We start from the raw sequence: 15644 nt of genomic DNA, 5'->3' as shown, positions 1-15644 counted from the left end.
TAGTGGGGAAACGACATCGAAACCCGACGCTAATTTCTATTACAGGCGAGGCACAGAGGAGAGGATAGTGAAGCACGTCGGGATGGCCACTTGCTAGCTTTTTCTATTTTCCAGAGTGCACTGTAGCCAGTTAATAATCCTAATGCCTTGAGAGTGTACAGCCTAGAATACCAGCAGCCAGCCAGCCCGACGTGCCTGCCCTCTCTAGGTTCGCGAAACAGCGGATTGCGCCTCATCAAATCATAGAACACGTGTGATTTTGTGTATTGTGTGACCATCGTGTTTTCATGCAGAGTCATCATCACATGTTGTATCTGGAACGAGGTAGGCCAATCCACCATCAAACTACAAGACTCACAGTTCGTAACATTCTATAGAGATTAGGATAAACCAGCTAGAATGTTCGGCGCAATCACGCAGCAGATGCAGGCCTCTATAGATTAAAACAAACTTAAGTTGCCAATGTACCATCTTGTATGAGAGGTAAAATTACTAGGATTCAAATGTTGTTGGCTTCAATGTCAGGCACTCACTATCTAACTTTACTATGCCTTGCCTCCTTTCCAACCCTGTATCTCATCCAGTGTGAGAACATACTCATCATTGTACACTTCTTTGAGGAATGAGAGGCTGTTCCATTGCCCACCTGAAATGAAATCACCAGACCAGACGCAGAAGTACACCCAATCCGCCTGATAGGCCTTCAGCAATGCCGGCTCCATAACTGATCCAATCTCAGCCGCAGCGATGATTTTAGTATCGTTTGTTAGTGCGAGTAAATTGTTGTAAGTAGCAGACACAGGCTGCAGATTATGGTCAGCCAGACCACTTGCAATGAGAGAATCAAGCACTTACCCCATGGTCACCTTGACTATAAGTATCGGCGCTGACGATGTCGACAACATCACTGCCAGGGTACCAGTCTTTTGCGACGGAATTCCACACCCAGATCAAGTTGTTGATGCCGTGATGCGTAGTTAACCTTTCATATACGATTCGATACAACTTCTTGGCTGGCTCAGGGCCATGTGCGCCCCACCAAAACCAGCCTCCCTCCGCCTCGTGGAGTGGCCGGAACAAGACGGGCACTTTTGCGTTCTGCAGCTTCTTCAGCTGAACCGCAATTGTGTCGATATCTTTGATCAGTAACGTGTAGTTCGCATTCTTAGTATCAGCAAGTGCATCGACGATGTTGAAATCCGTGGCTCTCGTATAGAATCCGGACCACCAAGGCTCGGTTTCATTATCGTATAGACCTACTGGTGCGCCCCAGTGCCAGGCAAAAGTGATAATCCCACCCTTGGCTGCGAATGCAATAGCTTTATCCACATCAGTGGAGGAGGCACCCCGCGACGTTCGAGATTCGGTATAGTCTAGATGAAATCAGCTTGGTTGGGCAAGATAAAGTCACATATAGTACCCATGAAGTCAAGCCCAAGAATAGCAGGCGTTTTTCCGACATTTGTAGTAACCCAATCAAGTGAAGCCTGATCTTGTTGGCCGGAGAGGATATGCTTTCCATAAATGCTTCCCAGATATTTAAGCAGTGCTTTGGCATCTGCATTAGCCTTCTTGTTTACTGGTTTAGTGGTGACTTTATGGGGTCCTCGTGGGGCAGAAGGTGACAGTGTAATCGCATCGACAAGATACCTTGCGAATATTAGTACTTTATGCCATTGAACGAACAATCTAGAGTCAAAATACCAGCCCCAATTACTCTGGATCTCGAGAGCGTTTTTGCCAGCAGTGAGCAAAACCTGGCCTGCAGATACAGTCTTCCATTCAGTCGTGGCGGGAAGCGAGATTTGAGACCCAGCACCATTAGCTACGATGTAGGTGTACTTGTCACCGTAAGGGCCATTGTATACGATACTCAAATCGTATAAGCCTGCCGTAGTGATATCTGCTGTGAACTTGATGGAGTCGGTCGACTCATCGAACCCTTCTACGTATCCCGAACCTGATATTAAACTCAGTCAGGCCAATTTGCCCTCATGTATTGTCAATTATCAATACCTGTAAATCCAGCGACAGCCGTTCCAACAATCACGCCTGACAAAGTTGCTGACTCCGCTTGTAGTGTGATAGTCTGTGCAACTGCAGTAGCAGCACAGGCCGCGACGAAAAGTACCGCAGAAAGCATCGTCAATGACAATCAAATCTAGCGCATGTGCATATGAAATAGATCATGGTGTCGCAGCTCGTTGTTTATACTTCAAAGTTCCTATGGCCAGATTGCGCACAAAATGGCACCATCAAGGCCCGGGATTAGAAGCCGTGATAGTACTCAAATTACAATATAAAAAGCTTGAGCAAAACACAAGTTAACATTCGGATGTCGCGAGTTACGGATATCCGGGATTCTGGGTTCTGCGTAAATTAGATTTAATTACAGGGCAGTAAGTGTACCCCGGATTAAAGAAAACCACCAATCAGGCCTTGTACCCATCCACTAAAGCATTTTGCTTTCATATAAAACTAGGGAAAGGAGACTTTTCATTAATGGCGGTTTGCCATTTACTCAACATCTAGTTCAACATCTAATTGTAGTTCCGGGAACATGTCCATTCCATTCCGTTCCCATTCGGGCAATTATGCACCTGCAATACGTAGGTGAACATCGTGACATAACAAGTAGTAACATTATTATTTTCTGAACATTGTTTACATTCATGATAAAAACATACCTAACACCTGTATACGCCGCCGTTTCCTAGTATACAGGGAAAGCACTAAACCTACGTTTGGGCATCCTGCCTGGTAACCTTACCCATGGCCCTGGTATCGAATGTGAACGAATTGCTAATATTACAATCATGAAGGAGTACATTAACGACCTTTCAACGCCAGATCTGCTGTGCGCTCAATATCGACGCTATCGCTAAATCTCTCAAAATTGAACTGTTGCAACACGAACAATTCCTTCTGAGTTAGTCGATGGGAAGCCCTCTCACCTCCGGCATTCATTCCGTTCAACACCGGCGGAAGAGTCGCGATCTCGTGTAAAGGTCCCTCTGTACCATCTACGGAGTCTGGGGCAGGTGGCAGTACGCCAAGGTTGCGAGGAGCGCCTTTGTTCATCCAGTTCAGAGGCGCCACGTGAAGCGTAGGGTCGTCACTAGAAGTGCTGCTGCGCGGGGAGTGAATTGAAGGCGAGTAGGTACTGCCCGCCTCGCTAGGTAGCGGATAAGGATCGCGCTCCTCTTTGATCGGAAACATCCCCTTCTCATGCTGCGCCCGCAACTCCCTCTCTTCGTAGTATATCGGCCGCTTGATGCCGCCAGCTTCACTTTGCATGACGATCAACGGCAACGAACCCTTCCTGGACCCATCGCTCGTCGAATTCGATCTTTTGGTGGACTGCGATCCGCTCCGGCTTCTGATTGTGCTCCGTATGCTGGAGAAGGGCGACGAGACCTTGGACATTGCTTGAGAGATCTTCTTACGCTTCGCTTGGACGAGCTTGGGTAGTGAAAGTGAACAAGCGACTATAAATCCGAGCGCGACCTCTGCCTGCGTCCAAAGACCAATGAGAAGTCCATTGTGAGATATATCGGACTCAGTGAATATGGGCGCGATCTTGATCGTGAAGACGATGCGCATCACTGATGCAACACATGCACTTTGGCTCGTTAGCAAGTACCCTAAGTATGGAGGTGAGAAAGAAAGTCTTACAGTAAACCCGTTGCGAAAAGCGATGTGATGACCAACTTCCTTGCCAAAGGCACTCTCAACTGCCAGAGACTTCTCGTCGGAAGGAGCAAGATTATTACATCGGATGCCATGTTGAATATCCCCTGGCTAATGACAATTGGTCCGTGGTCGTGACACTTGCCATCTGGTGTAAATTTGTTCCAAATCATGGTTCTTGGCTTGCAGTAGAACATTGTCCAGAATGTGAAGACCGTGTAGAAAATGAAGCAAGCGGCAATTGTAGTACATGCACCATACCACATCAATCGATTCAGCTGTCGTGTCGGGGCAAATACTCGTAGATACTGCAAAAGAATAGCTGTCTTCACAAGGAAGCTCAGGGGACAGTATATCACTTCGGCTACGTTCATCCACTAGTTTTGTTAATACGGAACTGATTGATCGCGAGGAGAACATACGTATAATTGATTAAACAGTTGACGGAATGTAACCTGCCATTGATGTACGCCAGCGCCCCATTTCACCATGAGGTAACCATTTGCAATTTCAACAACCATGAGAGGCTTTCATATTACTGTCAGCCCTAGCACTTTCTTCGTGAATTGTTGACGTAGACTTACAAAAGCAAGAAAAATGAAGTCTGAAATTATTGTCAGTCTTAACATTTATGAAAATAGTGTATGTATCTTACAGTCAGCCAGTTCGAACCCTCTTGATATCGCCAATTTCGTATAAACTCGCAAGATCAGGAAGATCCCAGGAACGGCTGTACAAAGGATCGCAACCACGAGGAACCAAACTTGATCGGGCCCATCTAAAGTCATCTCAACGACAATTCCTTCCGGAGGACGCAGCGCTGGAGTGTTTAACATGATCTCTAAAGGGTTCGTTGGGTCGCCAATGGGCGGAAGCCCAGGTGCCTGGCCTCCCGCAGGCGCCATCTTGAAGATTCACCACAATGTTGCGCAACGAGGTTCGTGATGTGGTAGTACGCAGACGCGTACGACATGAATTTTTTGAATGTCAGCAAATTTTGAAAATCATAATTGGGGACAAAGCCGTATTTTGGACGAGTATGTCTGACGGATGTCGGACTACTTCAAACATGGCTGGTTCTGGAATTGGTTAGCGTACGGCTCTCACGAATAGTCTCGCCAGCCAAAATAATTTTCCGACCTGGAGTTTTGACTTCAAACGATAAGAGTCTGGGCTCGTAGGCTTTGAATGCAAAATCTGTAGAAGATGAGCAGTCTTTGCATCATACGTGGTAAGTTATGACATAAGACCACCATGGATGCCGCGTGTTTAGTTGTCGAAGATGACTCTCGGCACGCTGTGCAGCTAAGCTCAGCAGTAGGATTCAAGTCCGCAAAGTGGCTTCAATCTTACACTGTTCATCCGTCCGCGATGAAATTTTTATCAACACTTGATCATTTATCGTAAAATGAATTCGAAGAAGGACTTTGATTGCCTCATACATATCGAGTGTGGAAGCGATTATGCTTAAGCAGGACATGGCGTGTCAGACGGACTTGCTGGTGTAGATTTTTGGCGTCCGGCGCGAACGGTCGATCCCACGTGGTTTCATGGCACAAAGTCCGTGTATTATGGAGAAAGGCATACATAGTCTGGAGGAGTGTCAGAACCAAGTTATAGGGCAAACCCTGGTCGTACATCAACATCGACAACATCCATGCAGTTTGTGCTTACTTTGATTCGCCTTAGAACGATCGCTGCCAACCGCGCATATTGTGTCACCAACCACCAAGCTTGCTCGACTTGTTACGCATGTGGATTGGTGATTCATATATATAAGTAGCATTGAAACCACAATATTAACTTGGTATCATTGCGCTAGATTTCTCATTTGAGATTCTTAGCTGCGTCAGAGATAGAGGAAAGTCAAAGGCGTCTACTGAGGCGTAGAAAGGCGGGCGCAATGGTAACGCAAGTCCGTCCGACGGTGCTTGTTTGGCCGATCATACGTGTCGTAGATCTCAGACGCTATGTGAGCGAGTTGAGTACTTGAATGGTGGCGAGATCAAAGCGTTCTTGGGTCAAGTCCTAACTAGCTGACATAGTGCAGATATACATGATTGAAGTCCCCGTCCGGATTCCAAGTCACGTGCCGAAGTCTGTTCACTGAAAGTGATTTTCTGCTAGGCCGCAATAAGGATTTCATCATGGAAGCAATCGGGCCACCTGGCCTACGAGTGAATTGAGAAACATCCAAGACATTCGACCAATTAAACAAGCCATATAAGTCGCACGGACAATATTCACCATGAATGTATTGTACCATGGTGCACCCGACAGTGAAAGGTGTTTGGTAGTGAAATGCAGAAGTTTCACTCTGTAATCGACGTTCGTAAATGATCACCAAGCCCTGTTCTTACATTGTTCATGTTCATTGCGAGTGATTGTGCAAGCTCTCCCACTAGCCAGAATGTTTCGCGGGCACTGCTACTTGGGTACAGAAATTATCGAACGGAACATGCAACTCCAGAGCCTTTCGCCAATTGACACAACTGTTAACTGCAACCCTTTCAGTTGGCGAAACAAGATGTCGACCCATTATGATGTTCTCTCAGTCGGTCGGGATGCGAGTGCGCAAGACATCCGTAAAGCCTGGATGGCGTTATCTACGCAGAACCACCCAGACAAGACCAGGAGCCTCCCTCCTGAGGAGCGGGCAAGGCGAGAAGGCATCTTGAAAACCGTGAACAATTCTTATGAAGTGTTAGGTGATCCTTCTAAAAGGAAGACGTATGATGCTTCCCTCTATTGGTCGCCAGAGAATCCAACCATTCCTAAAAGCCCTTCGCGCCCCTCGAAACCAGAAAATCCAAACACCATTCGACACCAAGACGACAAAGGCTGGAATGTAGAGATCACCATTCCAAATCGATATCGTGTCCACTCCGGAGGGGTACATATCTTTAACTCGTTAGTATCGAACAACTGTCTGCTGGTCATCGTTTCTCTCCCGTTCAACGAGGGCTTTGATCCCGAGAAAGCTACGGTCAATAGTAAAGACTTTATAATCCGGGTATTCGACTCTCCAAATCATTGGCATGTAGCTATCAACACCGAATTCCAGATTCGCCGGGAAAGCGGGGCGACTCTGAACGTCAGGTTCACCCCAATTCCCAGGCCAGAAAACGACCACAGGCAGTACCCCGGAGAAGATTGGCATGTTGATGTCGATCATTCCATTCGGGCACCAAAGGATGCAGCTTTGGTCATCACTCGAATGAGGTTTCAAACAAACCAGCCTGATGGTAATGACGGCATTGCAGCCGATGATCTGCGAAAACAACTAGAGTTCGATAGGCCTGGGATCAAGATTGTGGATTTAGAAGACCGCGATCGTATCTTTCATTCCAAGGTCCAAGGCACACATGCATCCCTCATCGTAGCGGCTGGGTACAGATTGTAAGCCCCGGCTCTTCGCCAATTATCTAGACGACTATTCCTCATAGTCATCGCCGTTCGGCACTTTTGATGCTATGAATCCATGTGTTATAGTATAAACAGAGTAATACAAAAGGTTTTATACAATTGAACGGAAGTGACTTAAACTAAAACGCCAACCCTTTGGCGAACATATCATTGATAATACAAAAGTAGTCGTGACATTGTTTTGATCCTGATAGCAAGACCTACTGTGCACGCCCCCTTCCTCTCCTGTGACCTCCACCACGCGCACCACCCCGGTACGCATTCGGTGACCCATCCTGAGGGTTCAGTGTCTGGACATTGTTTCCTGCTCCTTGTTCTGGAGTGCTTTGTCTTCGAGCCGCATAGTCGCCTCGGTGTTGGAAGGCGCCGCGTGGATGAAAGTTGTGCGGTGACACAGAACCACGTTGGTGCGCGTTGCCTCTTTGATATCCTCCCCGAGCATTTGCAGCACGACGCTGATGCCGGTTGTCTGGTAATGGTTGCTTCCAATACTTTTGGACGAAATGGGGATGCACTTTTAGTCGCACTTCGTCCATTACTCTTACTGTTAGTGGTCCCGTCTTGGTCTCCCGCAATACAACAGCGGCGCCTTCGGGAAAGTCTTCGCCTTCCACGATGCCTTTCAACTGTACGAGAAGGCTAACAAGCTTTCGCAAGCCATCCTGTGATTTCTCTTCCCAATCAGCGATATTTGATCGGGCCTCTTTGTAGTTAACGCGGCTGAAGACGCCTGTCTCTGACTGGTAGCGCCCCGTGAAAAGATGCGTCGTCCGGCCGAACCAAAGTTGATCCATGCATGGGTAGGTACCGACGGATTTTGTGCGCCCCTCAGCATCGTATTTGATAGATTGCGATTTGATTTCAGCGATGTTAGCACATGGAACAAGTCGACCTCTTCGAATTACCCTGATAGGGGCTGTGAAGTTGAAACGGGGCCTCTCTGTCAGATCGGGTTTGCCAACAGTCTCGAGAGTGGTTGGTACAACTTCCCTGGGCTCAGTCTCTTGATAACACGCATCGGCTTCGAAACGGACTGCTACTCTCAAGGGTCCCATCTCATATCGAATAACTCGATAATGGCTTGTCGCATCTTCTAGCCCCTTTTCAGGTTGAGTGAAGTGGCTTTCAAAGTTATAACCGTGACTGATTCCGTTCGCCTTTCGCCAAAATCTGTCCGCTTTCTTGACAAGGATCAGGGTGTTATTGATCTTATGCAGATCTATTCGGAATGGTCCTGTCGACTTTCCCTGCACATATTCCAGCAGGGTCCGAAAATTGTTTCGATCCGCTAAGATATCCAAATCATCGAATTTGACATTTGGATTCATGCTACTTAGTGCACAAAACATGGGAGCGTAAGGATATTTCGGCTGGCGTGCGTGGTTGTGGTCCACGAAATGATAGCCATTGTCGTTCGGGACCGTATAGGGTAGCGACGGCGATGTCCACAGTGGCGGAGCCCCAGGAACGAAGATAGCATTGGTGCCATCATTAGTCTGTTGCCAGTTGTAACAGCAGAGAAGTTCGGGTGGTTGTAGCCATGTGACACTCGTGGCGATCGGCAGAATTGAGGCGGAGGGTATGGTGTGTAGTATGTCACCAGTGAATCTCATCAGCCCTGCTAACTCCCTCTTTCTCTTGAGCGCCTTCTTTCCCTCCATCGCAGATGTTGTTTCAGCCAATCTGGCTGGACTAGCTTCGCCAGCCTGAAGCAAAGTATCGGTCTTCTTTTCTTCTTCAATCTGGTGTGTGGCAAGTTCGATCTCACTAGTCCCACCATCCTCTTCCGAGGAGGAATTACATTCCATATCAGAAGAGCCTAGTTCCGAACCAGTGTCAAGTACTTCTGCAGGTTCACTCCGCTGCCTATGAGCAATCGGTGTTTGCGATTCCACTGCTGCTGCAAAAAGAGCAAAAGCGTCCTTGCCATCATTTCCGGATCCAGATGGAGGATTTGCAACAGTGTTCAAGCCCGCAGCCGAGTTTCTTAACATGGATTCCATTCGGTGCAGGAAATCTTCAATCGAATTAAGCAATCTCAGGAACCCAGGTGGCAACAAATGTACTTACCATTTGACGCTTCATCATTATCACCCGACATGTCGATGGATGGCGCCTTCGAATGATTGATGATCTGTGCCCCGGGTGGAAAAGTTGAAGTGAGGCCCTCACTTAATCAGATCTTGAGACAATTTGAAACAACAAAGGAAAGGCTTTCCGTGCTCAATCTTGCTCGAAGCCCCAAAGTCGGTTTGACTCTCAGAGCCAGGCTTCTGGTTGTGCGGGTGTGGCTAACAGGTAGCGCACTGTCAAGTGAAATCCTAAATCGAAACGATTAGGGAAGTAATAGCGCTGACACGCTCTGGGATCGTACAAAATCTGTGAATACTAGCAAACGCTAGCTTCCACTCTGATTGCTAGACACAGATCCAATGAAGCTGAACCAAGAAAACACTGCGGGTGAGTTTGTGAGGTGTTGGGTAGAAAGAGTCGCGTTGATCGTGAGAGTTAAGACGGTTAAAACAAGGCTAATCCCAAATAAGTTAAGCTGTATTTTGCCCTCTTTGAGTTCACGATACAAGCTGGCAAGTAAAGGCAAAGCTACGCGGTAATTCTGCTCTTCGATCTGTTCATTACCCAATCCTAGATTGAGGTGGATTTTAGATTCTTGGGAAATACATTAATTTTGTCGAGCAGGATGATCAAAATTGTAACTTATTTTCGCAAATCTACCATTTACATTCTTCGTACATGCCCACTTTGCTGCTGGACTTGCAGTAGTCCCAATGTAATGGCGCTCGCGACGTTCGATATCAATTAGTAACTGAACTGGCTAGTCAAAAGATTGTAGACATCATTCGCACTTTCACTGCCGAAAGCCTCGTAAATGAGGCTATCGTTCATGATCATCATGTCGCTTCCGGAAAAACCCCCATACTCTGTTTCGGTAGCTCGTTCATTTCCCCCTTGCGCATTGTTTTCGACGCCATAGCCGTTGCCCCACCCGCTAAAACCGTTCATGTCGACATTGGAAGGCATATTTGGCTCGGCTATTGATGCAAATTGTCCGGGGTTTTCTGATGTGGGGAACGTGGAGGCGGTTGACGTTGCTCGAGCCCGCCTGCTTTCAATCCGAGTTGATGCAGTAAAGCCATTCGAAGTTTGCAAGTCTGAAAGTGGATCTTGATTTAGTCCAGGTGGGGGGCCACGTGCTTGGGCTTGTCGGCTCTTCTCAAGCATCTTCTCAAGGCCAGCCGCAATGTGATACAATAGGTGGCGATCGCTTGTTACTGTGCCTTTGAGGAGTAATATCATTCTCTCCAATAAATTGGTAACATATTTTGTTTCCACGTTTAGTCCGATGATCATGTTCCAATTCGTGGTCACTTTCATCAGGAACACGGACGCAAAAGCAATCATCGTATGGACGTAGAGGGGTGTTCCTACAAGAGCTCGTCTCATATCTTCCTCCTCCAGAACAAATGTCAGGATACTCGCTGCGGAGCTGATGGCAGTATTTGCGAACTCTTTGCGCTCCGTGCTAAGACCGTGGTTGGTGGGTGACATAGTTCCAGTGGCAATGGAGGCTTCTCGCGAGCTATAATTATGGAAGATCGATGGCTGGGGTTGCACTGCAGCGGAATTGGCTGATTGAGTATGGGACAATGTGATACCACGGATGGCAAAGGAATTGATTTGCAGCTTCGCAAAGTAAGAGTAAAGAATAATCCCCTTCGGCGGAAATGTGCCAATGAATGTGTTATTGACTAAAATATTAGCGATTTTTCATTTTATCAAAGAAAATCAACCTACCTTGTCTAGCATGCCACTTCATACGCCAGCGATCTATCTCTACATTGAAATTTCGCATGTCCACGAAGTCAGCTTCCGATAACAACGCACCGCTCGGGTCGTCTTGCGGCAGTCTTCGGTTTCCAAAACGATCCTGCATCCTCGTCATGATTTGCATCAAGGCTACCTGACTTAGTATCCGGTAGTCGAGTGCGTTCGCGAGGGGTGATTGTAGATATCTCTCATGCTCCCTGATCTGAACGCTTTCGGCAATCATGGGTGGACGACCGTAGGCAATACTAAAGTGGTGATCACAAACATACAGCATATACCAAAGCCTGGCTCTTATGAAATGCTCGGGATCACCTTCGAGTGCGTTGAAGAAGGAATGGTGGATGTTTAATTCCGTTGCGATGCGTATTGCATGTCCAGAGAGTTTCCAACTCACTACGGGCCGGGCCATTATCAGTAGTGCACAAAGAGCCAGTTGGGCCAATACTTACCATCTGACAGCCAGAAAGCGGCAATGCACAACGCCCTAACATCATCAATAGAGTGATATCTTGAAAACATACTGCTCGATATCAGACCCAGGAACTCTTTATAGCACTTGTCAAAAGTCTCGGCGCTAGTGGGGATGTGAAGTGCAGTGACCGTTAGAATCGTGGCTGTCAGCATTTCGCTGCTTCTTCTTACTGAATCCAGGCTACCGTGAAGCTGTTCTAGACCTACCCAAAGGTAGTGGTTCAAGCTCGTATGAAAGATCGCATACAACTCCTCAGCTTCATGTTCACCAATGACTCCTCTCGTTATGAAGTCGTCTAGTTCTTCGAATGAGCGATTTGCGGGTCTAACAGTTTTGGCACGATTCGACCGGATATTACGGAGTCGAGTTACTTCATACAGAGAACCCATGGGCTCCTCGAGCCGTACGGCAGCTTGACGATCATTTTCATCATTACTAGTTTCGGGCTCCGCTGAATTTTCGCGTGTCATGGCCATGTGTGTATTTTCGCCCTGCCTTGAGTGGATCAAATCCGAATTAATGCTTCTGTTCAAGTCGGAACCAGGAGTAGTCATTGGGTTGGCTGCCGGAGTAGGCGTATGCGCTTGGAGCATGTTCTGTTGCCGAAGAAGAGCTTGAAGGGTGGACTGTATGGCTTGTATTTCATTGTGCATGGTATCGATCTTTTGCCTGTTGATGATCAGTTCACCATTGAATTGTTCCTCAGAATGGATGTGTGTACTCATATCGATTCTCCACCTCTGCAAGCGAGGAATTTGGGACATATTTCATCACGCATTCGATCTTTCTTCTTTGACAATTTCGACATTTCCGTTCTCCGGGCATTGCCTCACACTTCATCTTTTGCCGCTTGCATTCTTGACCTTGTTTTGGTCAGTTTTAATTGAGATCTCATTCACCCAAGCTACACTCACAGGCTCTTGGTTTTCTGCCGGGTCCTCCAACGCCACCCTCACGCCCCGACTTCTTTACATTATGTGAGATCTCAGCTACAGGGTTTGTATCTCTGTGTGAATCACGTTCCTTTGTCAAGTCCCCTGGCTCGGTGGTCCTCGTTGCTTCTGGGCTAGTCTCGGATGGACCTTGGGTCACGTGCGCCTTTGAAAGCTCCGCACTTTGACCTGGTGTCTCCATCCTTTAGAATCTGGGGTTGATGTAGTGTTTTCATTGTCGGTCAAAAAACCGGGGGTCTGCAGGCTGGGGTAATAATATGTGATGGGCAATGATGCATCATAGGCATTCCGGGAAATCGGCGGGAAATCACTCAAGTTGAATGGAAAGGTGGGGTCCGGTCCGATGATGACCTGATGGTTGGTGGTTCGGATGAAGAACCGAGGTTACTTTATTAAAGGCGTCCCAGATCAATTGGAAAAGGCTTGCAATTAGGCTGACCATCTAGAAGTACCACGTCCGGCTGGTGGTCGGCTTTTCAGGACTTTGGTCTCAATATTGAAGGGGATGGGTTTCGCCATCCAGGCGCTACAATGTGTGGCTTCGAGCAGCCTTGTATCACCAAAGAGCAGACACTGGAATAATAATAATAAGGGCCTCTTAACTATCCAATAAAAACCTTCTCATGGCCCTTGTTCTCTCATCAATCCATCTGCAAGGCAAACACATCAATGTGTTGCTGGAGATTTGCTCGTAGCTTTTATTGGGCTGTCGGATCGTAGCCTCGTCCAGGTTACTAAAAATTCACATCCGCTTAGTGGCTGCACCGAAATGCATGGCTTTGAAATCGCCCAGGATGTTTATGCACAACTAAAATAATCCCGAAACGTGAAACACGCTCTCCCATGGAAAAGAAAAGCATATACGACCCAAAGAACCATGGAAACTTCACTGCAATCCATAGTTTTTCAGACAAATTACTGAATTGAGTAAACGTTTGGCCGCTGCCGAGATTGGCCCACATCGAATTTGTTCGGCTCAAAGAATTAGGGGTAGCGTTCCACCGCAAAGTCATAAAAGAAGTGGACTCTGAATCGCACGTATAGCGCGCCACAATATTTACAATGGTCCACTATCGAGCATCCCGTCTTAATTACATGTACGTTTGCCTCTTACAGTGGACTTTCCACCAAAGGTGTCCACCTCTAGATATCATATCTGTAGTGAACAACAGGGGCACCAACTCTTTCGAATCCGGTTGTCTGGGCTTTCTCATCATGGCTATCCTCAACTGCGTACCCAGCAGCGTTCAAGTCGTCGATCTTCTTGTTCTCCCGTCTGAGGCAGAAGGAGAGTGCCACGGCAGAGACTAGCGTAACCACCGACAGCGCGAGGTTCACGCTCCATGCCATCGTGTATCGCGGTCCGTCGCTCTTGGGGTACAGATAGGGCGTCCAGACCAATGCAGTGTTACCGAGAGCGTTGTTCATGGCCAGCGCGATGGCTCTCTTCTTTTGAGGTCTAGCAGCGATATTCGCCATCCAAGCGTTCGATACCTGGAAGCAGCCGTATGTGCCAGGTAACATCAAATAGAGAGCGAAGAATCTGGCCGCATGGTTCGTAGTAGCTATTGTGATTACAATGCCAATAATGCAAGCAATGGATGGGTATATGATATGAGGGCTTCGCATGGAGGTTCGGTCGCTATACCAGGTGTTGAATAGACAGAATATCGCGGTGAGGATGTATGGTGGAGCGGTGAGAAGAAGTGTTTCGATGGTACCAAAACCAAACTCTTTCACGAGGGTTGGCAAGAAATTGGTGAGAGATGCGACGGCTTGAACGGACATCTATGAAAGTGTATTAGTATTGATAAGTGAACGGACTGTGGAAATCGATCATACCTGTCCTAGAATGCAAAGCCAAACACGGTAGTCCTTAGCAGCCAGCTTCAGTGACTGAAAGACGCTGATATCCTCTTCTTCCTCACCGGCGTCTTCAACGAGGCGAACAACACCCAATGCTTTCTCTTCCTCCGACAGCCATTTTGTCGTTGCAGGCCAGTCCGGAATGATGAAAGCCGTGGCGAAAGCGAAGACAACGGTGGCGATTCCTTCAATGATGAACAACCAGCGCCAGGAGGGCCATTTGTTGTTCTTGAAAGCAGCTGCAATTCCAGCAGCAAACAGGCCACCGAATGCACCGCTCAACATCGCTCCGCAGAAGAATATTCCCAATCTCATTCCTAGCTCCTTGCGCGTATACCAGCCACTGAAGAGGAAAGCAACACCGGCGAAGAAAGGGGCCCTAGAAGTTGTCAGAGAAGCCTCACAGCACTGTAGTCGGTTTATATGACATACTCAGTAATTCCCAAGAAGAATCGACATGCTGCAATACCAGCGAAGCTGTTGACTACACCTGAACAGCCACTGACCACACCCCAGGCAATCATCACTGCAGAGAGATACCAGCTTGGTCGGACAAGGCCTAGAGCCATGTTGGAGGGCACTTGCATCAGAATGTAGCCGATGAAGGTCACAGAAAGAACCACGTTGTATTGCGAACCGACAAGTCCAATATCTTCCTCAAGCCCTTGGATGCGAGCCTGTGGGAGTGCGTTTCGATCGATGTAGTTCATGATATACATGACGATCTAATCATATTGATGTTAGACCAAGAAGCGCTGTACAAGAAGGGTGGAAATGACATACCAGAATAGGGAGAAGGTGAACGTCGATCTTTCTTAGAAATTTCTTCTCCTTTTCTGCTCGCTCTTCTGGCGACCATGATGCAATTTTCCGCTGCCATTCTTCGGCCGTCGTTGGCGTGATGTCGCTCTGGCCCTCGATCTTCTCAGTTGCCATCATCTTGGTCGACTGAGGTTGCGCGTCGACGGTGACTGACATTGTAAGAAGATATAACAAATTCACAACCACAACGTGATGGTTTCCAATGAAAGTAAATTATGGGGGTTGCTCTCTGATGTCTGAAGATTGATCGATGAATGTATCAACGAAGGGATTTATACAAACATCGATAAGCTAGTGAATCCCAAGCGTCCGGGAATGCGGAGAGATTCTCCAGATCTCCTATTGACTTGACCCCGGTATTCTGGGGTCACCGTTCATTGTTGAAAACATTAAAGTCCTCCGAAAAGCCGATCGTGTGAGCTGACAGTGGTGGCTTGGGATGTTCTCCGATGATCTGAGCCGTGGCGGCATGGCAGGATTCCTTCACCCAGGCTTCCCCAGACTAACCCTTTTCATATTATGCATACTATCACAAGTTGCTATATTACACACATAGTCGCGTGGTTGAC

General features: G+C 47.5%; 6 protein-coding genes across 6 annotated transcripts; 1 reads left to right on the top strand and 5 right to left on the bottom strand.

Annotated features, from left to right (window-relative positions):
* Nucleotides 1–375: 375 nt before the first annotated feature.
* BU24DRAFT_368360 (glycoside hydrolase family 26 protein) lies at nt 376–2143 on the bottom strand (the record flags this gene model as incomplete). The annotated part of the gene is made up of 5 exons (XM_033524369.1): nt 376–803; nt 856–1373; nt 1421–1650; nt 1705–1960; nt 2017–2143. The coding sequence occupies 5 exons, from the start codon at nt 2141–2143 to the stop codon at nt 546–548; spliced, it is 1389 nt and encodes a 462-aa protein (XP_033386424.1). The 3' UTR covers nt 376–545.
* Nucleotides 2144–2829: 686 nt separating this feature from the next.
* On the bottom strand, nt 2830–4595 carry BU24DRAFT_408037 (uncharacterized protein; the record flags this gene model as incomplete). The annotated part of the gene is made up of 5 exons (XM_033525839.1): nt 2830–3622; nt 3676–3998; nt 4113–4217; nt 4275–4294; nt 4346–4595. 5 exons carry the CDS (start codon nt 4593–4595, stop codon nt 2830–2832), a joined length of 1491 nt encoding a protein of 496 aa, XP_033386423.1.
* Nucleotides 4596–6100: 1505 nt separating this feature from the next.
* BU24DRAFT_408036 (DnaJ-domain-containing protein) lies at nt 6101–7093 on the top strand (the record flags this gene model as incomplete). Its single annotated transcript, XM_033525838.1, has 1 exon — nt 6101–7093. The coding sequence occupies one exon, from the start codon at nt 6101–6103 to the stop codon at nt 7091–7093; it is 993 nt and encodes a 330-aa protein (XP_033386422.1).
* BU24DRAFT_421095 (uncharacterized protein) lies at nt 7009–9437 on the bottom strand. The gene is made up of 2 exons (XM_033527642.1): nt 9187–9437; nt 7009–9133 (listed from the first exon to the last, which is right to left on the bottom strand). Exons 1-2 carry the CDS (start codon nt 9215–9217, stop codon nt 7317–7319), a joined length of 1848 nt encoding a protein of 615 aa, XP_033386421.1. The 5' UTR covers nt 9218–9437; the 3' UTR covers nt 7009–7316.
* Nucleotides 9438–9869: 432 nt separating this feature from the next.
* On the bottom strand, nt 9870–12641 carry BU24DRAFT_421094 (uncharacterized protein). The gene is made up of 5 exons (XM_033527641.1): nt 12349–12641; nt 12156–12297; nt 11412–12103; nt 10930–11355; nt 9870–10883 (listed from the first exon to the last, which is right to left on the bottom strand). The coding sequence occupies exons 1-5, from the start codon at nt 12566–12568 to the stop codon at nt 9934–9936; spliced, it is 2430 nt and encodes an 809-aa protein (XP_033386420.1). The 5' UTR covers nt 12569–12641; the 3' UTR covers nt 9870–9933.
* Nucleotides 12642–13461: 820 nt separating this feature from the next.
* BU24DRAFT_389755 (MFS general substrate transporter) lies at nt 13462–15189 on the bottom strand (the record flags this gene model as incomplete). Its single annotated transcript, XM_033525057.1, has 4 exons — nt 13462–14175; nt 14230–14632; nt 14686–14978; nt 15037–15189. The coding sequence occupies 4 exons, from the start codon at nt 15187–15189 to the stop codon at nt 13531–13533; spliced, it is 1494 nt and encodes a 497-aa protein (XP_033386419.1). The 3' UTR covers nt 13462–13530.
* Nucleotides 15190–15644: the final 455 nt, after the last annotated feature.

Source organism: Aaosphaeria arxii (genome assembly GCF_010015735.1).
Source record: "Aaosphaeria arxii CBS 175.79 unplaced genomic scaffold BU24scaffold_3, whole genome shotgun sequence".
Lineage (NCBI taxonomy): Eukaryota > Fungi > Ascomycota > Dothideomycetes > Pleosporales > Aaosphaeria > Aaosphaeria arxii.
This window is presented reverse-complemented; position numbering and strand designations above follow the sequence as displayed.

Excerpts from the sequence above, each read along its gene's own strand:
- BU24DRAFT_421094 (XM_033527641.1), bottom strand. The coding sequence starts at position 12,568 with ATGGAGACACCAGGTCAAAGTGCGGAGCTTTCAAAGGCGCACGTGACC. Across the intron at positions 12,298-12,348 it reads CGGCAGAAAACCAAGAGCCT|GTCAAGAATGCAAGCGGCAA; the intron begins GTGAGTGTAGCT and ends GACCAAAACAAG. Across the intron at positions 10,884-10,929 it reads GAAGTGGCATGCTAGACAAG|TCAATAACACATTCATTGGC; the intron begins GTAGGTTGATTT and ends CTAATATTTTAG.
- BU24DRAFT_421095 (XM_033527642.1), bottom strand. The coding sequence starts at position 9,217 with ATGTCGGGTGATAATGATGAAGCGTCAAATG. Across the intron at positions 9,134-9,186 it reads TAATGATGAAGCGTCAAATG|ATTTCCTGCACCGAATGGAA; the intron begins GTAAGTACATTT and ends ATTCGATTGAAG.